Source organism: Bombina bombina, chromosome 5 (assembly GCF_027579735.1).
Source record: "Bombina bombina isolate aBomBom1 chromosome 5, aBomBom1.pri, whole genome shotgun sequence".
NCBI lineage: Eukaryota > Metazoa > Chordata > Amphibia > Anura > Bombinatoridae > Bombina > Bombina bombina.
Genome location: NC_069503.1, coordinates 927,494,866 through 927,520,721, shown reverse-complemented (window position 1 = coordinate 927,520,721; position 25,856 = coordinate 927,494,866). Strand labels below are relative to the sequence as shown.

Genomic DNA, 25,856 nt, shown 5'->3' with positions numbered 1-25,856 from the left:
TCATTGTAAACTTTTCTGAAGTCAAAATATATTTAAGATTGCATAATTTAAAAAAAAAATAATAATAATAATAAAGCAACCAAAAAAGGAAAACCCCTAGAGTTTTTTTTTCTTTTCTTTTTTTTTATTTTTAACACATTTTTGTGTGTTCCATTCTCAATATATATATGTGTATATATATATATATATATATATATATATATATATATATATATATATATATATATATATATATATATATATATATATATATATATATATATATAGATATATATATATATATATATATATCCTGGTTTTTCTGTGCTTGACTGACCGTAATAGCCGGATTCAGACTGATATACTACAGGAAAGTTCTGCTCTGTGAATGTGAAAAGCATTACTGGGATAGACAGAAGCTGAACCCAGATGGTAAATTGCAAAAGACCAGGTTAACAATGTTATGGAGCTGGTTGTTTGTTTCGGTGAGTGCACTTCTCTCTGTGTGTATTATGTCTCCCTAAGGGAAAAAGGGTCAACCAGACATGGACTCCTTGCTCAGTGTGCATAGAGGAATATGGCTACACCTCACTGACGAGGCCCAATGAAGGCTGAAACGATCATCTGGGCTTGCTGTGTTCCTTATTCAGAGAGGAATTGCATGGTATTTCCACGATGGACTGACCATAATAGGCGGGATCAGACTGATATACTTCAGCAAAGTTCTAATCTGTGAAAATCATTACTGGGCTAAAAAGAAGCTGCACTCAGCTGTTAAATTGCAGTAGAAAAGGCTAACAATGGTATTGAGATGGTTGTTCGTTCCTGTGAGTGCGCTTCACATTCCATCTCAAATAACTGAAATAGAAAATACATTAAAAGTTGATAACATTTTTGATAGATAGATATTTATTTGACTTGTGTATTGTATGGTAATAAGGAAAAAAATATGCATTTTTGTCCTTATGAAATTTATATAATGTGAACCTGTGATTTACAAACACACTCACAAAACCAGGTTGCAAATATACTATCTAGATAGTGGATTAAAATAAACTGTATAAAAAGGTTGAAAGATAATTATGTAAGAAACCAATTACTGCAAATGCATCTTGACAGCAAATCCCTGAAACCCACCATACCTTTAAAAAAAAATATTTAGGACCTAATTGATGAAAATAAAAAATAAATTTAAGAAAATAAACAACAGAAGAGTTACATTTACATTCACTAACTAGTACAATAAAAAGTACCACCAGATTTGTACAGTAATACACTTTAAATCATTGAAACCATAGATTGAGATTAGATGGTGAATGATAGTTGTATTGTTTCTGCAAAAAAAACAAATAATAATTAAAAACCTAACTTCTCAGGGCCAGTATAAGCCATGGTTTGTTAAGCCTTTAAAGGGTTTTATCAATGTGAAATAAACTACTCCAAAATGTAAGAATTTGTAGAAAGATCTTTGACGTGATGTGTTTTGTGAAACTTTTTGGTTTTGACGAAAAGTTAACTAGATCTCTGAGTTCACATTAACCTGACCCGTGTTAACTTCAATTGCCCTCAAGCGATTTAGTTTATTTTCATGTTGTAATATGAGCAGAAAACCCGACGCAAAAAAACCATCAGCGATAAATCCCTTATCGCTCGCATGTAACTGTTAGCGTGCCAATCTGGACCTTAATGTTTAAAGTTGTACAGATCAATACATTTTAAAGAAGATGTTCCTGTTATCCAGTGGGAATTATTGATCTGAGTTCTTATCTTAGAACTAATGTAGCTCTGTAAAGTGTGAGTACTAATTAACTAATGAGTATATTAAATTATTTTAGAGAGTATTATCTTATGTTGTGCTCTCTTCAGCCAATAGGATTGAGCTTGCATTCTATTGGCTGTTCCATTCAGCCAATAGAATGTGAGCTCAATACAATTGGCTGATTGGATCAGCCAATAGGATTTTTCCTACCTTAAAGGGACAGTTTACTCAAAAATGTTCTCCCCTTTAATTTGTTCCCAATAATCCACTTTACCTGCTGGAGTGTATTAAATTGTTTACAAGTAGCTCCTTTACCCTTATATTGGCATTTGAAATTGTTGATTTAGCATGTGGCATCCCCACCTATTCTGAAAGTTTGTGGCCGCGCGTACCAGCTATAGATAAGCTTTGTAAACACAGCCAGCAGAAGAAATTACACTCCCAGTCGGATATAGCAGAGATAAGGTAATACAATGTTGATTTTCCATTGTTCTCTAAAAGTACTGGTGATTGTTTTAAGGACAGATATAAGATAAAGAAGCAGGTATATGTGCACAATGTGATACAGTAATGAAATCTGATTATACCTACAAGTTCAACCCATTTTATTAGGTTGTGGCTTCAAAACACAAAATCAGAGCTTTAATATACACAAATAAGCTTTAAAAAGCAAATTTTCATACATTTTTTACTCTGCAGTTAGTAAAAAAAGCAATTGTAAACACATTAAGGGAAAAACTATTTTACAGTATACTGTCCCTTTAATTCCGATTGGCTGATAGAATTCTATCAGCCAATCCGAATTGAAGGGACACCATCTTGGATGACGTCACTTAAAGGAACCTTCATTCTTCAGTCACCGTCGGATGGAAGAGGATGCTCCACGTCGGATGTCTTCAAGATGGACCCGCTCCGCTCCGGATGGAAGAAGATAGAAGATGCCGCCTGGATGAAGACTTCTGCTGGTCTGGAGGTCCACTTGTGCCTGGCTGGGTGAAGATGGCTCAAGGTAGGGTGATCTTCAAGGGGGTAGTGCTAGGTTTTATTAAGGGGGGATTGGGTGGGTTTTAGAGTAGGGTTGGTTGTGTGGGTTTTAATGTTGGGGGGGTATTGTATTTTTTTTACAGGTAAAAGAGCTGATTAGTTTGGGGCAATGCCCCGCAAAAGGCCCTTTCAAGGGCTATTTGTAATTTAGTATAGGGTAGGGCTTTTTATTATTTTGGGGGGCTTTTTTATTTTATTAGGGGGATTAGGTGTAATTAGTTTAAAAAAAATGTAATTTCTTTTTTATTCTCTGTAATTTAGTGTTTTTTTTTTCTGTAATTTAGTTTATTTAATTTAATTGTAAATAATTGTAGGTAGTTTAGGTAATTAATTTAATTATAAAGTAGTGTTAGGTGTAATTGTAACTTAGGTTAGGGTTTATTTTACAGATAAATTTGTACTTATTTTAACTAGGTAGTTATTAAATAGTTAATAACTATTTAATAACTATTGTACCTAGTTAAAATAAATACAAAGTTGCCTGTAAAATAAAAATAAATCCTAAAATAGCTACAATGTAGCTATTAGTTATATTGTAGCTAGCTTAGGGTTTATTTTATAGGTATTTAGTTTTAAATAGGAATAATTTAGTTAATTATAGTAAATTTATTTAGATGTATTTAAATTATATTTAAGTTAGGGGGTGTTAGGGTTAGACTTCGGTTTAGGGGTTAATAAATTTATTATATTAGCAGCGACGTTGGTGGCGGCAGATTAGGGTTTAATAAATATAATGTAGGGTTCGGCGATGTTGGGAGCATCAGATTAGGGGTTCATAGGGATAATGTAGGTGGCAACGATGTCGGGGGCAGCAGATTAGGGGTTAATAAGTGTAAGATTAGGGGTGTTTAGACTTGGGGTTCATGTTAGGGTGTAGACATAAAATTCCTTTCCCCCTAGGAAACAATGGGGCTGCGTTAGGAGCTGAACGTTGCTTTTTTGCAGGTGTTAGGTTTTTTTCCAGCAAGCTCAGCCCCATTTTTTTCTATGGGGAAATCGTGCACAAGCACGTTTTGCCAGCTGACCGCTACCGTAGGCAACGCTGGTATTACAGTGAGATGTGGAGCTAAATTTTGCTTAACGCTCACTTTTCTGAGGCTAATGCCGGCTTGCAGAAAAAAAAAATACCAGCGTTGTCTTAAGTGGTGAGAAAAAAAGGCTTGTTAGCACCACACAGCCTTACCCACAAAAACTCGTAAATCTAGCCGTTTATTTGGAAGTGTATAGTCACATATAATTTAAAGTATTTTGTAATTATTTGCAATTATAAGATGTTTAGTTTTTTTTAGTTTTTTTTATATCACAATTTTTAGTTGTCAATATTTTTTATTTTTTGTGATTTGTAAAAAGTGCCAGATTATTAGTGAAAATACAGATTTGTAAAATTGCATCCATATTTAAATTGTGCATATTTGTTACCTGTAGCCTACTTCGCTATTGAGTGTCCTTACGTATCAGTTTGTTTCAAATGCTTCTGGCAAGAGACTTATCCTACCAGAGCTCTATTATATTTTTCAATGCTGACCATCTCATTCGCCACCTCTTTAGTCTGTGTGATGTGGCTCTATCATAGTTGAAATTCTTTAGCTCTCACTTTGCCTCTATAATTTCCCATTCTGGCTCCACCTCACACATATGCAACTTTCTATTGGGGAATGCCAAAGATCAAGTCCAATACCCCCTGCTCCTCTCAAATTGCCTACTTAGAAAGCTACCTTTCCTTTTCTAACCTCTTTAAACTTTACTGGTTTTCATAAGCCTCTAGGATCAAATTTAAAGTTCTAACCCTTATTAATAGAGTGCCCTACAACACTTTGGCTCCCTACACTCAATTTACTCCCTATAGTCTCCCAGCTCACATCTGCTTCTGACATATACCTCTACATATCATTACTTGTTACTATTCAATTACAGGACTGCTCCTGCCCAGCAGAATTCTTTATTTACCTCAATCAGATTTTTCCCACAGTATAACCATGCATTTTAAATTGATTACTGTACCCCCGTAAAGAAAGGAATATTTTTTAAATGTAATACTAACTGTGCATGATAATAACAACAATCACAAATCCATATGACACATCACTAGATTTATTACGCAGTTTGCTGAAACAGGAAAACTAAGGGCCCAATTTTCCAAAGCTCTCTGGTCTAGCAAGATTATCTCAGAAATCTTGTCAGTATTGTGAGAGCCCTCTAAGAAATTTAATAAGCACATTTTACAGTAGCTTGAGAGCTCTTTATCTCGCTATGCAGGGATCCATGATGTGAATGAGAGACATATTCATTACAATACAATGCTCAAAAAAAGACCACAAACGTTTGTCATGATTTTGATAATGGTGAGGCCCCTCATTCTAAAATTCTTTGTTTTGCTGATATAATCTTATAAAGCCAATTAGGGACATATATGTAGCAGGGTTAGCCTTCCGAAGTCAGCAGTATGCATTTCCAATTCTGAGAATTAGAAATGGCTCAATTTTCAAAGCTAAAGTACATGAAAAGGAGGCACAATAAACAATGCAAACATTTTATATACAAACCTCAAGGTAATCAAGCTACAGGAAGTAACTATCAACCAATGAACATACATAGGAAATGCCTATCAACCAGTAAACATAACAGGAAGTACATAACTATAAGACAAAAATGGGTATTGGCGCACCTCCAAACATATAAGACCACATATTTTTTCTCATATTTTTAACATATTTCCTAATGCTGCAAAAAATTGCCTTCTTAATATTTCTTATTTTTTTTTTAAATAAAGATGGAATCTTAGTCACACAATATGGCTATATTCTGCTCAGCCAGTCACCACTTACAAGGAGTCCCACTATAGACTGGTCCTAACACTATAAAATTAGCCTTACTGCGCTGAAACATACAATTCTAATATGCCAAAGTAGGATTCCAACATTGTAATACAATGAGGCCTATTTAACAAAGGTCTTGCGGACCTGATCCGACAGTGTGGATCAGGTCCGCAAGAATTCGCTGAATGCGGACAGCAATACGCTCTCCGTATTCAGCTTTGCACCAGCAGCTCTTGTGAGCTGCTGGTGCAACGCCGCCCCCTGCAGATTCGCGGCCAGTGGGCCGCCAGCAGAGGGGTGTCAATCAACCCGATCGTACTCAATCGGGTTGAATTGTTGCGATTCCTGCCCGCTTGCTCAGAGCAGGCGGACAGGGTTATGGAGCAGCGGTCTTTAGACCGCTGCTTCATAACTGCTGTTTCTGGCGAGTCTGAAGACTCGGCAGAAACGCGGGCCCTCAAGCTCCAATTGGAGCTTAATAAATGGGCCTCTATACCTCAAATCAAGACTGCATAGAATGAGGCTCCCTGGCTTTATATACACACAGTTAAATAGCATTGTTTGGAACATACCTGAACAGGGTGGAGTGCTTTAAAGTAATACAACAGAGGGGAGGGGTAATACAACAGGATGTGCTTAACCAAACCCCACCAGGAAGTACATAACTGATACAACTGTGATAGTTTCAACTTAAAGGGACATGAAACCCAAACTTTTCTTTCATGATTCAGATAGAGAATACAATTTTAAATAACATTACTATTATCTAACTTGCTTCATTCTCTTGGTATCCTTTGTTGAAGAAGCAACAATGCACTACTTTGAGCTAGCTGAATGCAACATGAGGCAGTTATGTAAAGCCACCAATCAGCAGCTCCTGAGGCTAACTAGGTATCTGCCCAACAAAGGATACAAAGAGAACAAAATAAATTAGATAATAGAAGTAAATTGGAAAGTTGTTTAAAATCACATGATCTATAGTGATAGAAAATATGTGGGTTTCACATGCCTTTAAATTTAAACAGCTTTTACATCACATTTTTTCATTAAATGAAAAAATCATGCTTAGATGTTGCTGCAGTGATTTTAACATGTGCTTACCACAAGCTATGTGAATATGATTATCATAATGGTAACGACTAAACTCATAAGCAATAAAAGCTTATACATATGATCTAACAGAAAGATATGCTTTGTTAAATCAAAAATGTTTAACCATTTATGAATACTGCTAACAACCAGAATATTAATAAATAGAGTCAGACTCAGTTGTTATTCATAAAAAATGACACATTTGACAGTTATGGCTAAGATAGATAAGAAATGTATGTAAAGAAAAACAAACAGTAAAACTATCCAGTTTAAATAAACTGTTACATTAGCAATTATATTACCTACAGAAATTAACATTAGCATCTGTAATATTGTTCTCCCAATCAGATTTCCTTTGTCATGTCAATACATTTTCCAAATAATTATTGATGTTAACAGCAATTTTCTCTACTTACAGGTCCTGTCACTTGAGAAGCACTCTCAAATTCTTCATCATCCTCCATTAATGTCTCTGCCCCAGGCAACAAAGCTGTTCCAGAGAGACACAAAATAACAGTGTCACATTCATGTAATTACTTTAAAATAATTAATCTCCTGAAATATGTAAACCTCTTCATTACATGCCAAAACTGTATAAACAGATTTAAAAGCCGGTATTAAATTACATGAATAATATATTTTATATCTCCTCTTCCCCCAAACATATTTTGATGACTGATGTCTTATTAAACTTTTTTTTATTTAATAATGATGAAAACAAGTAGCCTATAACTTAGTAACAAAATTAGTAATGGTTATGCTTTAATAATATTGCAAAATAATTTCAAAGAGACAGGGCTGTTATATTTAATTAAAAAAGTAACTTTATGGGTAAATTATAATTTTTCTTTTAGAAACAACATATTTTCAGTTTTACGTGTTTAGATATGTTTTGCCGCTTTAATACTTTATTGGGGTGTCACTGGAAAGATTTATTTCTATAATTTAAATTTTAAATTCTGTACTGTTTGTAAACAGATATAAAAACAAACAAACAAAGGACTATATTTAAAGATCAACAATGTGGAAGCCATACATGACACGATACTGAGCATTTACATTAAGAAAAAATATCAGGACATAACATCTAGAATAAGTACTCATCCTGCAACAACTACCTCAAGGAGTTTCCTAACAAAAGCTGCCCCCAGAAGGAATTAAAAGAACAAAATGGTAGAATTTAAGAAATGTTGGACAACTGACGCCTCATTCCCAAAAGGCCAAGAAATGGCAATCAATCTAATAGAATGAGCAGTAATTCATTAAGGTGGAGGCTAACCTCCAAGAAAACCTTATGGAACAGAAGTCTCAACCAGGAAGAAAAAGAAATGGAAGAAGCTTATTATCCTTTTCTTTAACCAGAAAAGAACACAAACTCACTAGAAGTTTATCAGAGAACTAATAGTAGCGTCAATATAATATTATGATGCCTTAACATCAAATTCCTGTCTAATACAGAAAGAATATATAACACAATGAAAGAAAACAAATCTAGTCCTAAGAAACTGCCTTATCCTGAAAAAATAGGATAAGGAAGATCATATAAAAGAGCAGCTAACTAAGAAAACCTAATTGATAGGCTCAAAAAGAAAAGCCTGCAAAACCCTAAAAATCTGTATGGAGCTTGATGCCCCTGTTTCTGTGTGAGCCTTCAGGCTAGCCGGAAACAGCAGTTATGAAGCAGCAGTCTTAAGACCGCTGCTCCATAACTGGTCCGCCGCCTCTGAGGCTGCGGTCTGTAATAGCTTGTGCAATGTTAAATGCAGACAGCGTATGCTGTCGGCATTCAGCGATATCTGTCGGACATGATATGCTACAGCGTATTATGTCGGACAGACATTGATACATTTGGCCCCTAGACTCCAAAAAGAAGAAATCTGGTTCAACAATAGCCTTAACTCTAGCCAAAGCTAAAACAAAGCTCTGAAAAATAAGCAATCTTCCAAAGTGAAAGAGCGGAAATCGTACCCTTCAAAATGAAATGGTGGATAAACCCTTATCCAAACCATCCTGCAAAAACAATTCTAGGAATTTTGAAAAGAACGCCAGGCAAAAATCAACCTTAAGATAAAACTTCTCAAGACTCAATAACAGAAATGAAAAAACAATTGACTTCTGTAGAGGAAACAATTCATGATACTTGCCTCATGCCAGGGGACTGAGAGTTCCCCCTTGCTGATTGACATATGCTACTGTGGAAACACAATCTAACTGAAATTGAAGATACGGCTCCCTTTCCAACTGGGGCCAACTCTGAAGGACGCTGAAAATATAAAAAAGAAACCTTTCATCCAAGCAAACCAAAAAAAAACTTGTATTCTCTGAGACCCCAGACAGCCCCCATCCTGAAAAATGTGCACCTGTTAAAAATACATCTCCAAAAAGATGAACAAAAGAAGCCCTTTGCAAAAAAAGCTGATGATACAGCCATCAAGACAGAAACTGTCTTGATCTGAAATCTAGATGAATCCTTGAAATAGCAGAGTAAGACCCCTGCATCTCTGCTGAAGCATACAAATTTGAAGAGGCTTTATGAGAAAGCAAGCAAACAGAATAGAATCTAGCCTCCAACATACAACCTAACACCTCCATGCAAAGAGCATGGCTTCATATTCCTTAATCCTGTCAAGGAAAGATTCATGGAAACTGAATCTTAGAAACAACAGTCTTATTCTGAGAAACCAGTGAACCCCTTTGGGAAAAAATACTTTTCCAACATGATGCTAAGATAATCTGCTAAATTAAAAGAAAAATAATTGTAAACCAAAAAAAAACGTCCAGATAAGGAAACACTGTAATACCCTGAGGTCTGATTGCAGACAATCTAGGAAAATATTCTGGGAGCTGAACCCAGTCCAAATGGTAGAGCAACAAATTAGAAATGCTAGACTAGAAAGACAAACCGATGATGTTCCTGGAACATAAAGATAAGCCTATCATAAAACTGTTATGGAAATAAAATGCAGAAATATCCAAATAGTGACTATTTAGAAAATAAAAACTCTGAAATATTAGTTCAGAGCCTTTAGATACAGAACTGGTCTGAAAATTCCGGCCTAGAAAGGAATAAAGGTTAGGTTAGAATAAAACCCCATTCCCTATACAAACAAAAGAACAGGAACAATCACTCCCATAAATTCTGGATACAAAACTGACAAAGAGCTTAGACTTCACAGGAATTCACAAAATATAGTACAGAAAAAAACCTTCCCAGGAAGGCCTAATTCTGAAACCTGTTCATTAACTCTGGGAGACTATATTAAAAAACCCAGATCCTAAACAGACTGAAACCAAAGTTCCAGAAAGAAGCTTAACCTGCCCCCAACCAGAGTCTTTGGAACAAGATTAGTTGGACTTCTCACACATTTTCCAGTTAGAGGTATTTTTTACCTTGGAGATACTTGTTGGTTTTCCCACACCTTAAGAAGAGTAGCTGCCCTGGTGACTGTGATTATTCTCCTGAATCAGATATAGGGATTTGTCTTGTATTTAAAGTATTAGGCATAGTATAGCACCCCTGTTTACTTTGTATACAAAAGTGACTTTGATGTTCCAGTTAGAACTTGGCTTCCAGACAGAAGCAGAGGAAACAATTTCTGAGAGAATGAATCAGATTTCTGCCCTGTTCTGAGGAAAGGAACAAAAATGATTAGGAGATTAAAATGTACCCCCTGGACTTCTAATCCTGAGCTCCTTTACCATCCATCACATCTAAGATAATAGAATACAAAGCAGAGATAAATAACATCTTTCCCTGAAAAGAAAGAAGTAAAAGTTTGGAATTAGAAACCATATCATCAGACCAAGACTTAACCAAAAAAAGCCATAGAAAGTACTAATAAAAACATGATTTAACATAACATAATAAAAACATAAGCACATTTACTCTTTACTATTTAATCTTTACTAGCAGAATAATCAGAAAACTGCCCAGAAAAGATTATTAAACCAAAAGAAACAAACAACAGGCATATCAGTAATATACACTACTGATTTAAAAAGATAACCTGCTTAAAAAAAAACTTATTTGGAAGGATTCTAACTCCCAAAGGAAATAGAGGTATGTAAAGTCAGAGTAGAAATAGCCCCTTCCACTTTGGGAATAGATTCTCAAAATGTAACATTTGTAGCTGAAAAAGGATACATTTTCTTAAACCTTGCAGAAGGATTATAAAAAAAATAAAAGGTTGAGCCCAATCTCTGGAATAATCTCAGAGACCACATCAGGAAAATGAAATATAACAGGGGATTTAATATGTGGTATAAAAGCAGGTTTTAAACAGTAAACAAGCTTATCCCCCTCTACCGTAGGACCTTAACCTTTAAAGATTCATTAAAAAGAGAAAAAATAAATCAGATTTATGATCAGAGGTAGACCCCTGATCAACAGTACCAAACCTCTTCCTCTGAGGACATAGGAGCTTCATGACCAGAAACATTAACCCCAATGGGATTAGAGCTAATAGAATGTTTCAGACATAGAAGACTGTATAAAATCCTAGATTCCAAGATTTATTAAAAAACAAACAGAAGGAGCAGTAACACCCTTAGAAGCAAGAGCAGCTTTAAACAGGTCAGAATGCATTAGAATATTAATACATTTATTGCATTGCTTAGCCTAAGTTTAAAATATCAGCTTATTAATAATAAAAACTAAAGAAAAGTGTTTTAATGACCCAGCTTTTAAGGCAAATTTAGGGGCAGAGACAGAAGGCTCCAAAAATGCAAGGAACTTATACAGAAGTCAAGTGAAGAAAAAAACAAGCATATAGCTGAATATCCTCATTACAAAAAAAACTTTAAAATAAGGGAAAACCCCTCCTGAAAAGAATGCATACAAATCTATAAATTAAAAATTATAAAAGCAGAGATTATGGTAGTACATAGTTTACCTGTTAACTAAATAGCATACTTAAGAAAGGGGGCGCATGTCAAACTAGCGTTGTATAAAGTAAAAAAAAGTGCACCAAAATGTACACCTTCATGCCAAGTATGCGTGCAATAAAAAAACAGCGTACATTTAAAATTATATAAACATAAAAAACAGTTAAGCGTACAAAAATGTATGTGGCAAAAAACATAATGCAAAATTATAGATACTTAATAATAAAGGGGAATTACCTAAAAATATATATAACTGTCCAAATGTAATATGCATATATAATAAATATATACACATATATATATATATATAAATATATATATATATATATATATATATAGTATATATATATATATATATATATATATATATAAATACAAAGAAGGGTCTTATTGCATCTGCTGATACACAGTGTTTTTACTTGAATTTTCAATAAATATGTAAGTTTTATACTAACATTGGATCCAGACCCTTCTTTGTATTTGTGTACCTATTTTCAGCGCTTTGTGGATGAAGGAAGCGCTATCGTCTGGATACCTACAGTTACACGCCTACGTGTGACATCACCACACGCTCCATTGCGCCGTAGGAAGAGGAAACAGGAAGTGACAGACGGGTAAGGCAGAGCGCAATGCTAGATTGTGTATCGTATATATATATATATACACACACACACACATATATATATATATATATATATATATATATATATATATATATATATATATATATATATATACAGGTGGCCCTCGGTTTACAACGGTTCAATTTGCACCGTTTCTGAATAACAACCTTTTTTTCAGTGACGTGACTGCTATTGAAAAGCATTGAGAAGCAGTGCATTGATTAAAATAGCCAGTAGGTGGAGCTGTCCGCTTGTGTAGCAGCAAAGATACGCAAGCCAAGCAAGCTGAAATTAATCAATTTAACCAGACCTGAGCTATCGAGCAGCTTGCAAAGGAACAAGATCTTCCAGTCTATTGCCCCAAGTTATCAAGGTCTGGCGGACCTGATCCGACACTGCGGATCAGGTCTGCCAGACCTCGCTGAATACGGCGAGCAATATGCTCGCCATATTCAGCATTGCACCAGCAGCTCACAAGAGCTGCTGGTGCAATGCCGCCCCCTGCTGACTCGCGGCCAATAGGCCGCCAGCAGGGGGTGTCAATCAACCTGATCGTACTCGATCGGGTTGATTTCTGGCGATGTGTGTCCGCCTGCTCAGAGCAGGCAGACAGGTTATGGAGCAACGGTCTTTGTGACCGCTGCTTCATAACTGCTGTTTCTGGCGAGTCTAAAGACTCGCCAGAAACAGGGGCCATCAAGCTCCATTCGGAGCTTGATACATATGCCCCTATAAATCAGTCCAGATTGGAATGCATAGAAAGAACTGTTTGCAGAAAAATGCAAGTAAAGTCTGTGTTGTGTGATTATTTTATTAGGTTTATAATGCTGTTTAGCATTTAAAGTCTTCATTTCAAAGATTAAAAATAATGTATTAGGTGTTACTTATGCCAATTTTTAGAGGGGCCTGGAACCTAACGCCCTCACTTCCCACTGACTTACATTATAAACTGGGTTTCAATTTACAAAGGTTTCAATTTACAACCATTCCTTCTGGAACCTAACCCCGGCGTAAAATGAGGGCTACCTGTATATATATATATATAAGCCAAAAGCAGTGCTGAAACATAACAGCAGAGGCTCTGGAATAGGAGTATATCGACGAACAAAGAGAAGGCAAAGGATAAGTCCCTGCGACATCCGTGGAAAGGCTTGTTACTAAATCCCAATAGCTTAAATATATGCCACTACCAATACTCCAGATACATCTCTCCAACAATCACTGTACTCTGAGGGTAAATGGGCCTCAACTCGGTCTGAAAACCCCTTTCACTGAAGAATCAAATGCACATCTTCATTCTTCAAGCTCCTCCAGTTGAGGCTGAGAAAAGACTGAGTTGCCAGTTAAGTGAATGGGGTTTTATAGAGTTCCTGGGGTTTGGGAATCTTTGCCTCCTCCAAATTGTATGGAAGAGTTCCCAGGAGTAATGCATTATGGACTCTCACCACCTGTATGAAAGAAAAACACACACAGAAAAAACAAGTACCCTGTGTGCAGTTGTATTTGTGATCAGAGGCACTGAAGTTAAATGTTTGAAATTACCTTTTTTATTTTTTATTTATTAGGGTAAGCTAAAGTGTATCACAGATTGTGTAAAAGGGATACTTCAGTACTGAGAAATTTGTATTTTTTTTTTGTGTCACTGTCCACCAATAATGCAGTGGGAATTCTGATTATAAACTACCTAGCAGTCAGATCTTTAATACAGAGATATGCACTTTCTGTTATCTTCAACATCAAAATAAACTGTGTTGTTTCAGATAAAACAGATAAAGAAAGTAATTGTTTGTTGCATCTAAAAAGAGGGTATTTTTAATTATACTTTTTGTGTTTTATCTATTGCGTATGTGTTTGTTTTTATAGGGGTATAATGGTGTTGTAAGCATTGGGAAGTCTAACAATACAGGTCTGGTTGTTGTTCTTATCACATACCTCTTATCCTTTATATTAAAAAAAAACAGGTATTTTTAGAGATTTGGATCTCAACCTGACGTAAAGCACAATCATGATTTTCGTTTTGTAAAATGTCTACAATACATTCACCACATACACACACATTACCCAAATATCTGCATCTGAATATAAATACTCAAAAGCCCACATATGCACACACTGGCATCTAAAAAGGTATACAGAAATGAAAGCACATGCACATCCAAAGGAATTCCCATCTACATGCAAACCTATAAATGTGTACATACATTTACATACATACCAAAAAAGTTTCCCGTTGCTCTCACCCTTCTCCTTAATTTATCTAACTACTTTCATAGTAATTCCACAAAACTGTCCACAATCTGTCATTTTAAACCTTATTTTGTTACACTAAAGTAAGAAAAGGTAGTAAACCCAGGCACCTACCCTAAGTAGGCCAAGGTAAAAGAGTCAGATGAAGGCTTTAAAATAATTAAAGTTTAATAAAAGTGATTCCACACAGATACCACTTTACACGAAACACTTCAATAAGAAAATATATATAGAACAAATAAAAACAATGGTATGGTAATAAAATACACTTCCATGAGTGGGAGATAAAACCTTCAATGATTGATAATAAAATAAAATACAGAAATGCAACAGCAATTAAAAAACAGTTCCATAAATGAATCAGCAGTAAAAAAACAGTAAAGAACAATAAAAAACAATGGTGGTAGTCCTACTCTTCAAAAAATATATAATAACATGTGTAAAATTAGTGTAAAAGATGGTGTAAAAAGTAGTGATAAAAAAGTGTCAGATTCCACAATAGTTCACAGAAAAAAGTGTCAATAGTCCACGATAATCCACAAAAATTATCCAATTGATGAAGGTGGTTCAACCACCTAGGTGCTAATAGAATCCAATGATGAAAAAGTGAGAAATAAATCCAAATCAAATAGGTTGTTATCCAATAAATAATAAAGAGTCAATATAGTGAAGAAAGGGCGTAGTAATAAATGTCAATCCCAAAAATTCAATCCCAAAAAATAAATGTCAATCACAAAAAATATATGTGGTGCGGTGAGAATAAAAATGTCTGCAATCAAAGTGCCATATTGAAAAGTGATCCGAAAAAAGGAAAAAATATAATTTTATAAAAATATATAAACGAATTCGATCCACCTGTGGAAAAAAGAACAAAACAAATATAGTGTAGATTGTCCTTTAAGGTTGGCAATAATAGAATAAGGCTTACCAGTGCTGGTCTACGCGTTTCGGCCCGTGCTAGGCCTTTATCAAGACTGGTTTGTAGGTGCTGGATAGTGGCCTTATATATGGTCAATGACCGGATATAGCAAAACTTGTTTACTTCCGGTTTCGTTATTTTCGTTATTTTTTATATAACCAATAAGTGTAATATATAGATGTGTTATGATTTTGTTACAACAGAAAGACCAATAGGGTTTTATAAAATTAATACTTTTTTTATTTGCTAAGTTTCGTGATGAATGTTTTTAGCTCCGTTTTGATTTGTGACGTCACTTCCGGTCCAAGGTTACTAGTCCGATCTGAGAATAATAATCGGAGCGATATAGTTTGTGGGATTCAAATGAGGATTTCACAATGGGGTATTTTTGGTAATAAACAACTATCGATTGAAAATTGCTACAGTGGGCTAACAATAACTAGGCCCGTGAACGGCGCTTAGGTTAACCCCCTCTCCTTTGTTACACTAAACCCTTGAAAGTTGTGATCCTTATCTGTCAGCAGCGTGTTTGCACCCTCTCAGCCTGGTTTGGACACTTGTCAGTGCCTGTGAATTGGGGAAAGGCATATTTTGAAGGGTAATTTCATGACATGATGTCATAGGGGCCGATTCATAAAGCTTCAGGCTCGCCGGAAACAGAAGTTAAGAAGCAGCGGTCTTAAGACCGCTGCTCCTTAACTTGTCCGCCTGCTCTGAGGCGGCAGACAGCAATCCGCCCGATCGCATACGATCGGGTTGATTGACACCCCATGCTAGCAGCCGATTGTCCACAAAACTGCAGGGGGCGGCATTGCACAAGCAGTTCACCAGAACTGCTTGGGCATAAATGATGACAGTGTATGTTGTTGGTATTTATCGATGTGCGGCGGACATGATCGGCCCCATAGACCTTATGCACTTCAAATATTAATGTTTCTCTAGTGGGAGTGCACAACTCCTCCTTATGGCCAGCTGCGAGGTGGTGATACATTCAAAAGGCATCTGATACGATGTCCAGAATGCTGGCGAAATATTCAAACGTGTTGACATTACTCTTGAAAGGCAGCATCGTAGAGAGGCATTTTCCTATACATTGCAATCGGTGCTGATGCTGGTAAAATATTACAAGCAGCATCTGCACCGACATTGGTGATGCAAAGTAACGTAAAGGATCCCTTTTAAATATATTGCACACAATCTAATAAATATACCTATGTACCCCAAAAACACCAATAGGCCACCGCAAACACCCTCTATACTACTTAACATCTATACCACCAATAGTCATACGCAAACACCGCTACACTAGTTAACCCCTATACTGCCAATAGCCCACCACAAACACCCCTTACACTACTAACCCCTATACCACTAATAGCCACCGCAAACAACCCCTACACTACTTAACCTCTATACTGCCAATAGCCCACCGCAAACACCCCATACACTACTTAACCCCTGTACCACCAATAGCCCACCGCAAACACCCCCTACACTACTTAACAACCCCTATACTGCCAATACCTATTAAACCCTTTACCGCCACAACCTGGAATCCTAAAAAAAAAAGATTGCACTTAAAAGGGCATTTGGTAGGGCACTGCCCTAAATTGGCACAGCTCTTTTAGGTAAAAAACTAAACTAAAAAAAAAACTAAAAGGAAAAAAAAAACTAAAAGGGGAAAAAAAAAACTAATATTAAAAGTAAAAAAGGTCATCCTAAAAATAATCCTAAAGCTATACTTAAGTTTGTACTCACCAAGTTGACTCCAGCGGTTCTACTCTTCGTTCTTAATGCCGGCGGTCCTCAGGGGTGGTCCTTCTTCCATCTTCAGTCTTCCATCTGCTTCCTTCTTCCTCCATTTTCAATCCAATCCTTTTCTTTTTTTTAGGGATTTTTTGGGGCAGCAAAAGAGCTGTGGACACTGCCCTACCGAATGCCCTTTTCAGGGCAATCTTTTTTTAGGATAGTTTTTTTTTTTCTTTTGGGTTGTGGATAACTTTTATTGGAGAATTGGGTTGTAATATTTATTTGAAAAAGAGCTGTGACACTCTAGTACAATGTCCTACAAAAGGTTCTTCTAAGGGCTATTCTTACAGTAACCTTTAGTGTTAGTTTAGGGTTTTTCATTTTGGGGTGTTTTTTTTTTTTTTTTTTTTAAAGGAGTATTAGTTTTATTATAGGCATAAAAGTGGGGGTTTTATATTTTTTTTGGTAGTGTTGTTTTTTGATTTCTCTAAAGTAAGGTTTTGTTTCTGTTTTTTTGTGTGTGTAAATTTAGTGTTTGCATGGGGGTTGCAGAGGTAAAGGGGTTAATAGGTTAGGGGTCATTTTATAGGTTGCTATGGGGGTGAGGGCACATTAGGGGTTAATAGTTTATTTTAGTATTGAATTTATATCAAATGTTAAAATTATATGCATTGTCATTTATAATGCATATTATTTTAAGTATTGTATTGAATTAAAAATGTAGTTATTTTTGCTTGTTATTTCTATTATTTTAAGCATAAATATATAATTTAAATTAAATAATAAAATAATATGAATTATACATGGTAATGCATATCATTTTAACATTGTTTATAAATGTAGCGACATAGCTCCTATAGTTATAATAGGGGTTTTTTTTGCGCATACTTTATTAGTCAGGTAGATTGCAGACATTACGTAGGTGTAGGCGTTCTGTGGGAGATAGCCGGGCATTCCAGGGGGAGTATAGGGAAGACATGACGTAGTTGTAGGCAGTCTGTGGGAGTTAGCTGATCATTTTATGGGTGTGTAGTTAAGCTTGACATAGGTGTAGATGGTATTAGAGAGTTAGCTCGGCGTTCCAGGACCAGTACAGCTGGAATATGTGTAGGCGTTCTGTGGGAGTTATCCAGGCATTCCAGAGGGAATAACCTGTAACTTGATTGGGATACATCACCAGCAGTGCAATATATTTCAATCTCTGAAGTACAGGTTTCGAATAGGGTGTCAGCCATTTCACCTTTTAAGTGGCGAGACTTTACAGTGTAAGGCAGTTAGTGTAGGTGTAGCTAGATTTAGGTCACACAGGCATCATCTGAAGTGTTTCCGACAGAAACAGTGTCTGCGCTGTGTAGGAATACTTCAATAGTCCCCACCACCACCCCAGAAAGTGCGAACAAGTGGCAATGTCGGCGATGTTTAGCTGATGTAATGCTCACCTGGCATTTTGCGGGTCTGCCCCCTTCTTTAGAAAATATAAACAGACCAACGGACTGCAATGCCAACGAGGCCAGAAAGGTAGTTTCTCAACAGTCTGACAATGCTTTGAATATTGGGGTCTTTGTGAGAAATATATGAGGCAAACATAAACTAGTGCATAGGTTAGTCCCTCTCATACATCAAGCAATCCAGAGTTTAGAAGAAATGGGGAAGGATCAGAGGAGAACACACTACAGACTGAATATGAACATGCAGCAACGTGCCATAAATCTATGGAATCGATTAATTGAGCTCAAATATGGATACAAAATTTTTAAAGGGATATGAAACAGGTGAAAACCTGGACCAGGTAAAAAACCTGTGGTTGGGTCAATTCTTGTTTATTACCTATCTCATAGCGCATAGTGTGTTGAGGTGCCTCACATACTTTAGGGGTAATACTGTTCAACTTGTCTTCCATGGTGACCTGAGTGGTTTTAGGTCTAGCCCCCAACTTAATTAAATTATCATTCGTCATACTTGTATTTTGAGGTGTTGGTGCATATTCAGCACCACAAACCGTTAAATCAACAGCACAATCATTACCTGAGCCCTCATCACAAGAGGTGGACGCCCCCTGTGAGGACAAATCGTCATCAGTTGTTTCTGGGTCAAAAAAGGTTACTCTTTTTTTAGGCTTATTTTTCCTCTTCTTGTGGTGAGGGTTAAATGACTCACCTCCTAGAGGTGTGGCTAAACCTTGGTTTTTATCAGTATTATTTGTTTTTATTAATATTTTTATTTTGTTTATGATTACCATTAGTAATGCGTTTGTTATTAGTAAAATTTCTTCTAAATCACTTGTTATTTCTCTGCCAAATAAAAATCTGATCATCTGTATAATCTTTGTGGTCGCGTAAGAATTTAGTATGTTTAATGGATATTAGTTCCTGCTTTGAGGATTCAACCACATCTTTCAACATAATGTCAAAGCTCACATATTCTTCACTAGACTTAAAGTTGTTAAGATCAGCCTGTAGTTTAGCAATAATGTTTCTAACTATTGCAAGTTGTTCTGTTTTAAACTTAACCAACATCGCCATAAGTCTTAAAGAACATTTAGATAGGATGCTGTTCCATTCACGGATAAATTCTTGGTCAGACACCTCAAAATTGGGAAATTTTACCCTCACGTTGGGCAACATTTTAGCCCCCAGTCAATTACCCTCTAAACAGAGAAACACAGGATCTTGGTTGTAAGTCAATGGTACTTACAAATGTGGAAATCACAGGTGTAAGGCCTGTGATTTTATCACTGAAGGGAAAGAATTCTACTCATGTGATACTACGCAAAGGTTTGCAACCAGGGGATGTATCAAATGTTCCAGTTCCTATGTCGTGTACCTCATTGAGTGCCATGAACACTCCAAGCAGTATGTTGGCATGACTAGCAGAGATGTCCGGACTCGAGTCCGTGAACACCTTGGTTACATTAAGTATGAAAAACCATGCTCTGCCCTTTCAAGGCACTTCATTGAGGTGCATGGCAAGGATACTGGATCATTTAAATGGTGAGGTATTGAAACCATACGATTACCCCCTAGGGGGGCAACAAGGATCAATTATTGGCAAAACAGGAGGTGTACTGGATCATGAAACTCTATACTCAGGTTCATTTTGGTTTTAATTCTGAGTTTGATATCATAAATCATTGGAAATGATTGTTACGTGATCCAGTGCACATCCAAGCCATTCATAATGATCTTTGGTTTCACTTAGTTCTGTTTTTAGGACCATTTTTGTCCTTTTTTGTCCCTACTTAATTCTTCACATCTTGTGATCAAGAATTCTCATATATTCATATATTTTCTAAATTAATTTTAAAACTCAGTGCAGACTCTATAGTATACAATGAGTTCATTTGTAGGAAAGAAAATATGTTTCTAGCAATTATGAGCTGTCTAGGAAGTCTGCACTGATCAGATTTGAATTTGTATAATTCTTTCCATTGGATATGGTTATGTTTATCATTATCCAGATTGTACATTGTAAAATAATATGTAGCAGTCTCGATCTGTTTTGTTTGCTCTTCACTAACCTAAATACTGTATGTGTCTATTTAACATCTAATACTATTGACTGCATTATTTTGTATTTAAATTTTATCTATACAATCCGAGATTAATAAATACTACACTGAATGTCTATATTTGTATATCTATACACATTGCTCAGTTGCATTGTCCTTCAGAACCGTTTTCCTATAGATTGTTTATGTTGCTCTCAATGTGTAATCTTTACTGTGTATATTCAGATATCTAAATGGTTAATAGGGGTGTGTTTAACACCAACCAATAACCATCATGCTTGAATCCTTTTTAAACGGCACTCACCGGTGCCTAATCAGGTTTATGAGTACGGCCCTAGCCGAAACGCGTAAAACCCAACATCTATCTTGTGTGTACCATGTCAATATTAACGTTTGACAAATAAAGCTGTTTTTTTACATTTTGGATACTTGGGACTATTTCTCCTTTTTTGTACTATTTATCAGGATTACAAGGAATCCTCTCTTATGTGTCCCTCATTCTGAAGTAACACTTTGGCTACCCCCGGCTGTCTAACCATTTTCCAGCTCCAAACACTGGTAGTGTTGGATTCAGCTGGAAACACGAGCTCAGCTCCGGATTTGTTCTTTGCTTGTCATGTGACTCACTGATCTCATCCTGGATTGGAGTAACGACCGCATACATTATCACCACAGAGGAAACCCAGAACCGGCAAAGGATTGAGAGTGCCGCAGAGCCCTGGTTATTGCAGGAGCAAGACGCACCGGGCTGCGGCTGGTAATAATCCTTACAAGTCCTCTATGTGAGTAGAAGATATGAGTATTTAGAGTGCATGTTTTTCGCTCTATCTCCGCGCATGGTGGATACTCGTTTTAGTGAAGACGGTCGCAGTGGGTGAGTGCTAACATGAACAGTACTTGAAGTATATTTAACTTCCATCAAGTCTGTTTAACATAGACCAATGCTTGCTCATTTTGTTTCTATACTCCAGTGTGTGTAGTTGATTTCACTGAGCAGTAGACTGCATTATATTAAAGGGACAGTCAACACCAGAATTTTTGTTGTTTAAAAAGAAAGATAATCCCTTTATTACCCATTCCCCAGTTTTGCATAACCAACACAGTTATAATAATACACGTTTTACCTCTGTAATTATCTTGTATCTAAGCTTCTGCTGACTGCCCCCTTATTTCAGTTCTTTTGACAGACATGCAGTTTAGCCAATCAGTGCTCACTCCTAGGTCACTTTACGTGCATGAGCTCAATGTTATCTATATGAAACATGTGAACTAATGCCCTCTAGTGGTCAAAATGTATTCAGATTAGAGGCAGTCTTCAAGGTCTAAGACATTAGCATATGAACCTCCTAGTTTTAGCTTTCAATTAAGAATACCAAGAGAACAAAGCAAAATTGGTGATAAAAGTAAATTGGTAAGTTATTTAAAATTGCATGCCCTATTTAAAACATGAAAGTTTTTTTTGGACTTGACTGTCCCTTTAATTACAGTTATCGGCAGTTTAATCACAGAGTGCTTTCTTTATTTATTCCAAAACAATACTTTACAATAGCTAGAACTCACTTCTGCAATTGAACCTATACATATATATAATATGTTAAAAAATAAATAATTAAAGCATATGTGAAGTGTAAATAAATAAAAAAAATAATAAATGGAATATACAATAACTATTGTGAATGTTGTTGAAACTGTGAAAATATGTGAAATTGAGGTGTTAGAAAATAAAAGTGGTCTTACATGTAGAACTTAAAGGGACACTGTACCCAAAAATGTTCTTTTGTGATTCAGATAGAGTATGCAATTTTAAGCAACTTTCTAATTTACTCCTATTATCAATTTTTCTTTGTTCTCTTGCTATCTTTATGTGAAAAAGAAGGCATCTAAACTTTTTTCTTTGTTCAGCACTCTGGACAGCAGTTTTTGATTGGTGGATGAATTTATCCACCAATCAGCAAGGACAACCTAGGTTGTTCACCAAAAATGGGCCGGCATCTAAACTTACATTCTTGCATTTCAAATAAAGATACCAAGAGAATAAAGAAGATTTGATAATAGGAGTAAATTAGAAAGTTGCTTAAAATTGCATGCTCTATCTGAATCACGAAAGAAAAATTTTGGGTACAGTGTCCCTTTAATCACATCCTATGTATAATATGCATTAGTGATGTAATATGTGTGAAATCATATAAAAATATTTTTATATATTGTTAAACCCTGAAAGTACATAACAATATACAATCAGTAAAATAATAATTAAAAAAATAATAAAGAAAAAACATCACTGTAAGACCACTACGTGTAAAAGAAAATGGAGATATGTAAGCTTAATGTGATGGGTCCAAGTCTAAGATATTATAGACCTTTTATATTCATATTGATGTTATAAAGTCAGCAAGTTTGGTAACATATATAAATATCCATTTAAACCATGCATACAAAGAAATGAGAAAAAGGAAAAAGAAATCAAAAGGAGACCACGTAATACGCAACCGCAAAGCACAGTTCAATTGATACAGGGTACATGCTCAAGTGGGGAGTATATGGAGGATCTCAGCTCCATGTTTCTATTAAGAGAGAAAAAGGAAATTAAGTACATTGAATTTCTCAAATTGTATATACAAGAGGAACAAATTCCCATGGGCCTCAAAATGAAGAAATATCCAGCATATGCATCACAACACCCTGAGTTTATGAGTGACTGGAATAACACTTTAAGTATACAGGGAGTGCAGAATTATTAGGCAAGTTGTATTTTTGAGGATTAATTTTATTATTGAACAACAACCATGTTCTCAATGAACCCAAAAAACTCATTAATATCAAAGTTTTGGAAGTAGTTTTTAGTTTGTTTTTAGTTATAGCTATTTTAGGGGGATATCTGTGTGTGCAGGGGACTATTACTGTGCATAATTATTAGGCAACTTAACAAAAAACAAATATATACCCATTTCAATTATTTATTTTTACCAGTGAAACCAATATAACATCTCAACATTCACAAATATACATTTCTGACATTCAAAAACAAAACAAAAACAAATCAGTGACCAATATAGCCACCTTTCTTTGCAAGGACACTCAAAAGACTGCCATCCATGGATTCTGTCAGTGTTTTGATCTGTTCACCATCAACATTGCGTGCTGCAGCAACCACAGCCTCCCAGACACTGTTCAGAGAGGTGTACTGTTTTCCCTCCTTGTAAATCTCACATTTGATGATAGACCACAGGTTCTCAATGGGGTTCAGATCAGGTGAACAAGGAGGCCATGTCATTAGATTTTCTTCTTTTATACCCTTTCTTGCCACCCACGCTGTGGAGTACTTGGACGCGTGTGATGGAGCATTGTCCTGCATGAAAATCATGTTTTTCTTGAAGGATGCAGACTTCTTCCTGTACCACTGCTTGAAGAAGGTGTCTTCCAGAAACTGGCAGTAGGACTGGGAGTTGAGCTTGACTCCATCCTCAACCCGAAAAGGCCCCACAAGCTCATCTTTGATGATACCAGCCCAAACCAGTACTCCACCTCCACCTTGCTGGCGTCTGAGTCGGACTGGAGCTCTCTGCCCTTTACCAATCCAGCCACGGGCCCATCCATCTGGCCCATCAAGACTCACTCTCATTTCATCAGTCCATAAAACCTTAGAAAAATCAGTCTTGAGATATTTCTTGGCCCAGTCTTGACATTTCAGCTTGTGTGTCTTGTTCAGTGGTGTTCGTCTTTCAGCCTTTCTTACCTTGGCCATGTCTCTGAGTATTGCACACCTTGTGCTTTTGGGCACTCCAGTGATGTTGCAGTTCTGAAATATGGCCAAACTGGTGGCAAGTGGCATCTTGGCAGCTGCACGTTTGACTTTACTCAGTTCATGGGCAGTTATTTTGCGCCTTGGTTTTTCCCACACGCTTCTTGCGACCCTGTTGACTATTTTGAATGAAACGCTTGATTGTTCGATGATCATGCTTCAGAAGCTTTGCAATTTTAAGAGTGCTGCATCCCTCTGCAAGATATCTCACTATTTTTGACTTTTCTGAGCCTGTCAAGTCCTTCTTTTGACCCATTTTGCCAAAGGAAAGGAAGTTGCCTAATAATTATGCACACCTGATATAGGGTGTTGATGTCATTAGACCACACCCCTTCTCATTACAGAGATGCACATCACCTAATATGCTTAATTGGTAGTAGGCTTTCGAGCCTATACAGCTTGGAGTAAGACAACATGCATAAAGAGGATGATGTGGTCAAAATACTCATTTGCCTAATAATTCTGCACTCCCTGTATGTTCACTTACTTTAATGAAAGAACTCTTGAAGGATAAAAAAATGGAACATGTGAAAACATGCCAAGAGATATCTGAGATCAAAGATAATTGAAGTTTACAAGTGATCCTAAATATAAGGATTTTCAAGATCAATTGAAATCTACCATCAGTAAACTGGATGATGAACTTACAGAGGTGAAAATGAATTAGTACAAAAGGCATTGCAAGGATTATGAGCTGACTGTGGTATACAATTGGAACCAGAGCAGGCATACTACAAGAAATAAGAAGAAAGCAGAAGGGAAAAAGGTGATCTTTTCCAGCTTCGAGGTAGACACCTCAGATGATAATCCAATAGCATCTACACCAATCAGAGATAATGTGGTCTCCTACCAAACAGATGAAACATTAAAACCTAAGAAAGGGTCAGCACATAGACCGGTAGCTGAGAAAATATCAGCAGCGAATACAGGCAAATTGCAATTAGACAGAGTAATAAGAATATCTTAAAAAACAGACAACCGCTGACAGAGGGAGTCATTACCCCAGCAAGATACCCAAGCAGAAACCCCATAAAAAACAAGGGATCAAACGCCAAGAACGGAAACAACTACTGAAGGTAATGAACCTATCGACTCTTCCTTTAAGTCCAGCAGAAGTTATTGTTCTTTCCAAAGGCTTGGGGTTCGCCCCTAGCAGTGACTTCAACCTTTTTCAACAAGTTAACTCGAAAACTCACACTAAAAAGGCACTTTGCAATGGCTGAAGTAAACACCAGGCAAGATGAGACACCATACATAATCACATCTGATGGTGATGTGAGTTCTACACAAAATGAGACATTGAATACATTTATATTGGACATGAATATGGACTGCCTGAATTATGAAGATCAATGTGAATTGCTTAATTTGTTGTCCTTAGACAGCTTGAGGGTTCCTGCTTTCAGCAGTTCAAGTAAACATTTTTATCCCATA

General features: G+C 36.3%; 1 protein-coding gene across 1 annotated transcript in view; it reads right to left on the bottom strand.

The window, feature by feature from the left end:
• C5H8orf34 (chromosome 5 C8orf34 homolog) overlaps positions 1 to 25,856 on the bottom strand; it is a 603,345-nt gene that overhangs the window by 203,540 nt on the left and 373,949 nt on the right. Inside the window, exon 10 of the mRNA XM_053715893.1 lies at positions 7,107 to 7,180. Coding sequence (XP_053571868.1) covers positions 7,107 to 7,180 — 74 coding nt within the window. The remainder of the gene's footprint in view (positions 1 to 7,106; positions 7,181 to 25,856) is intronic.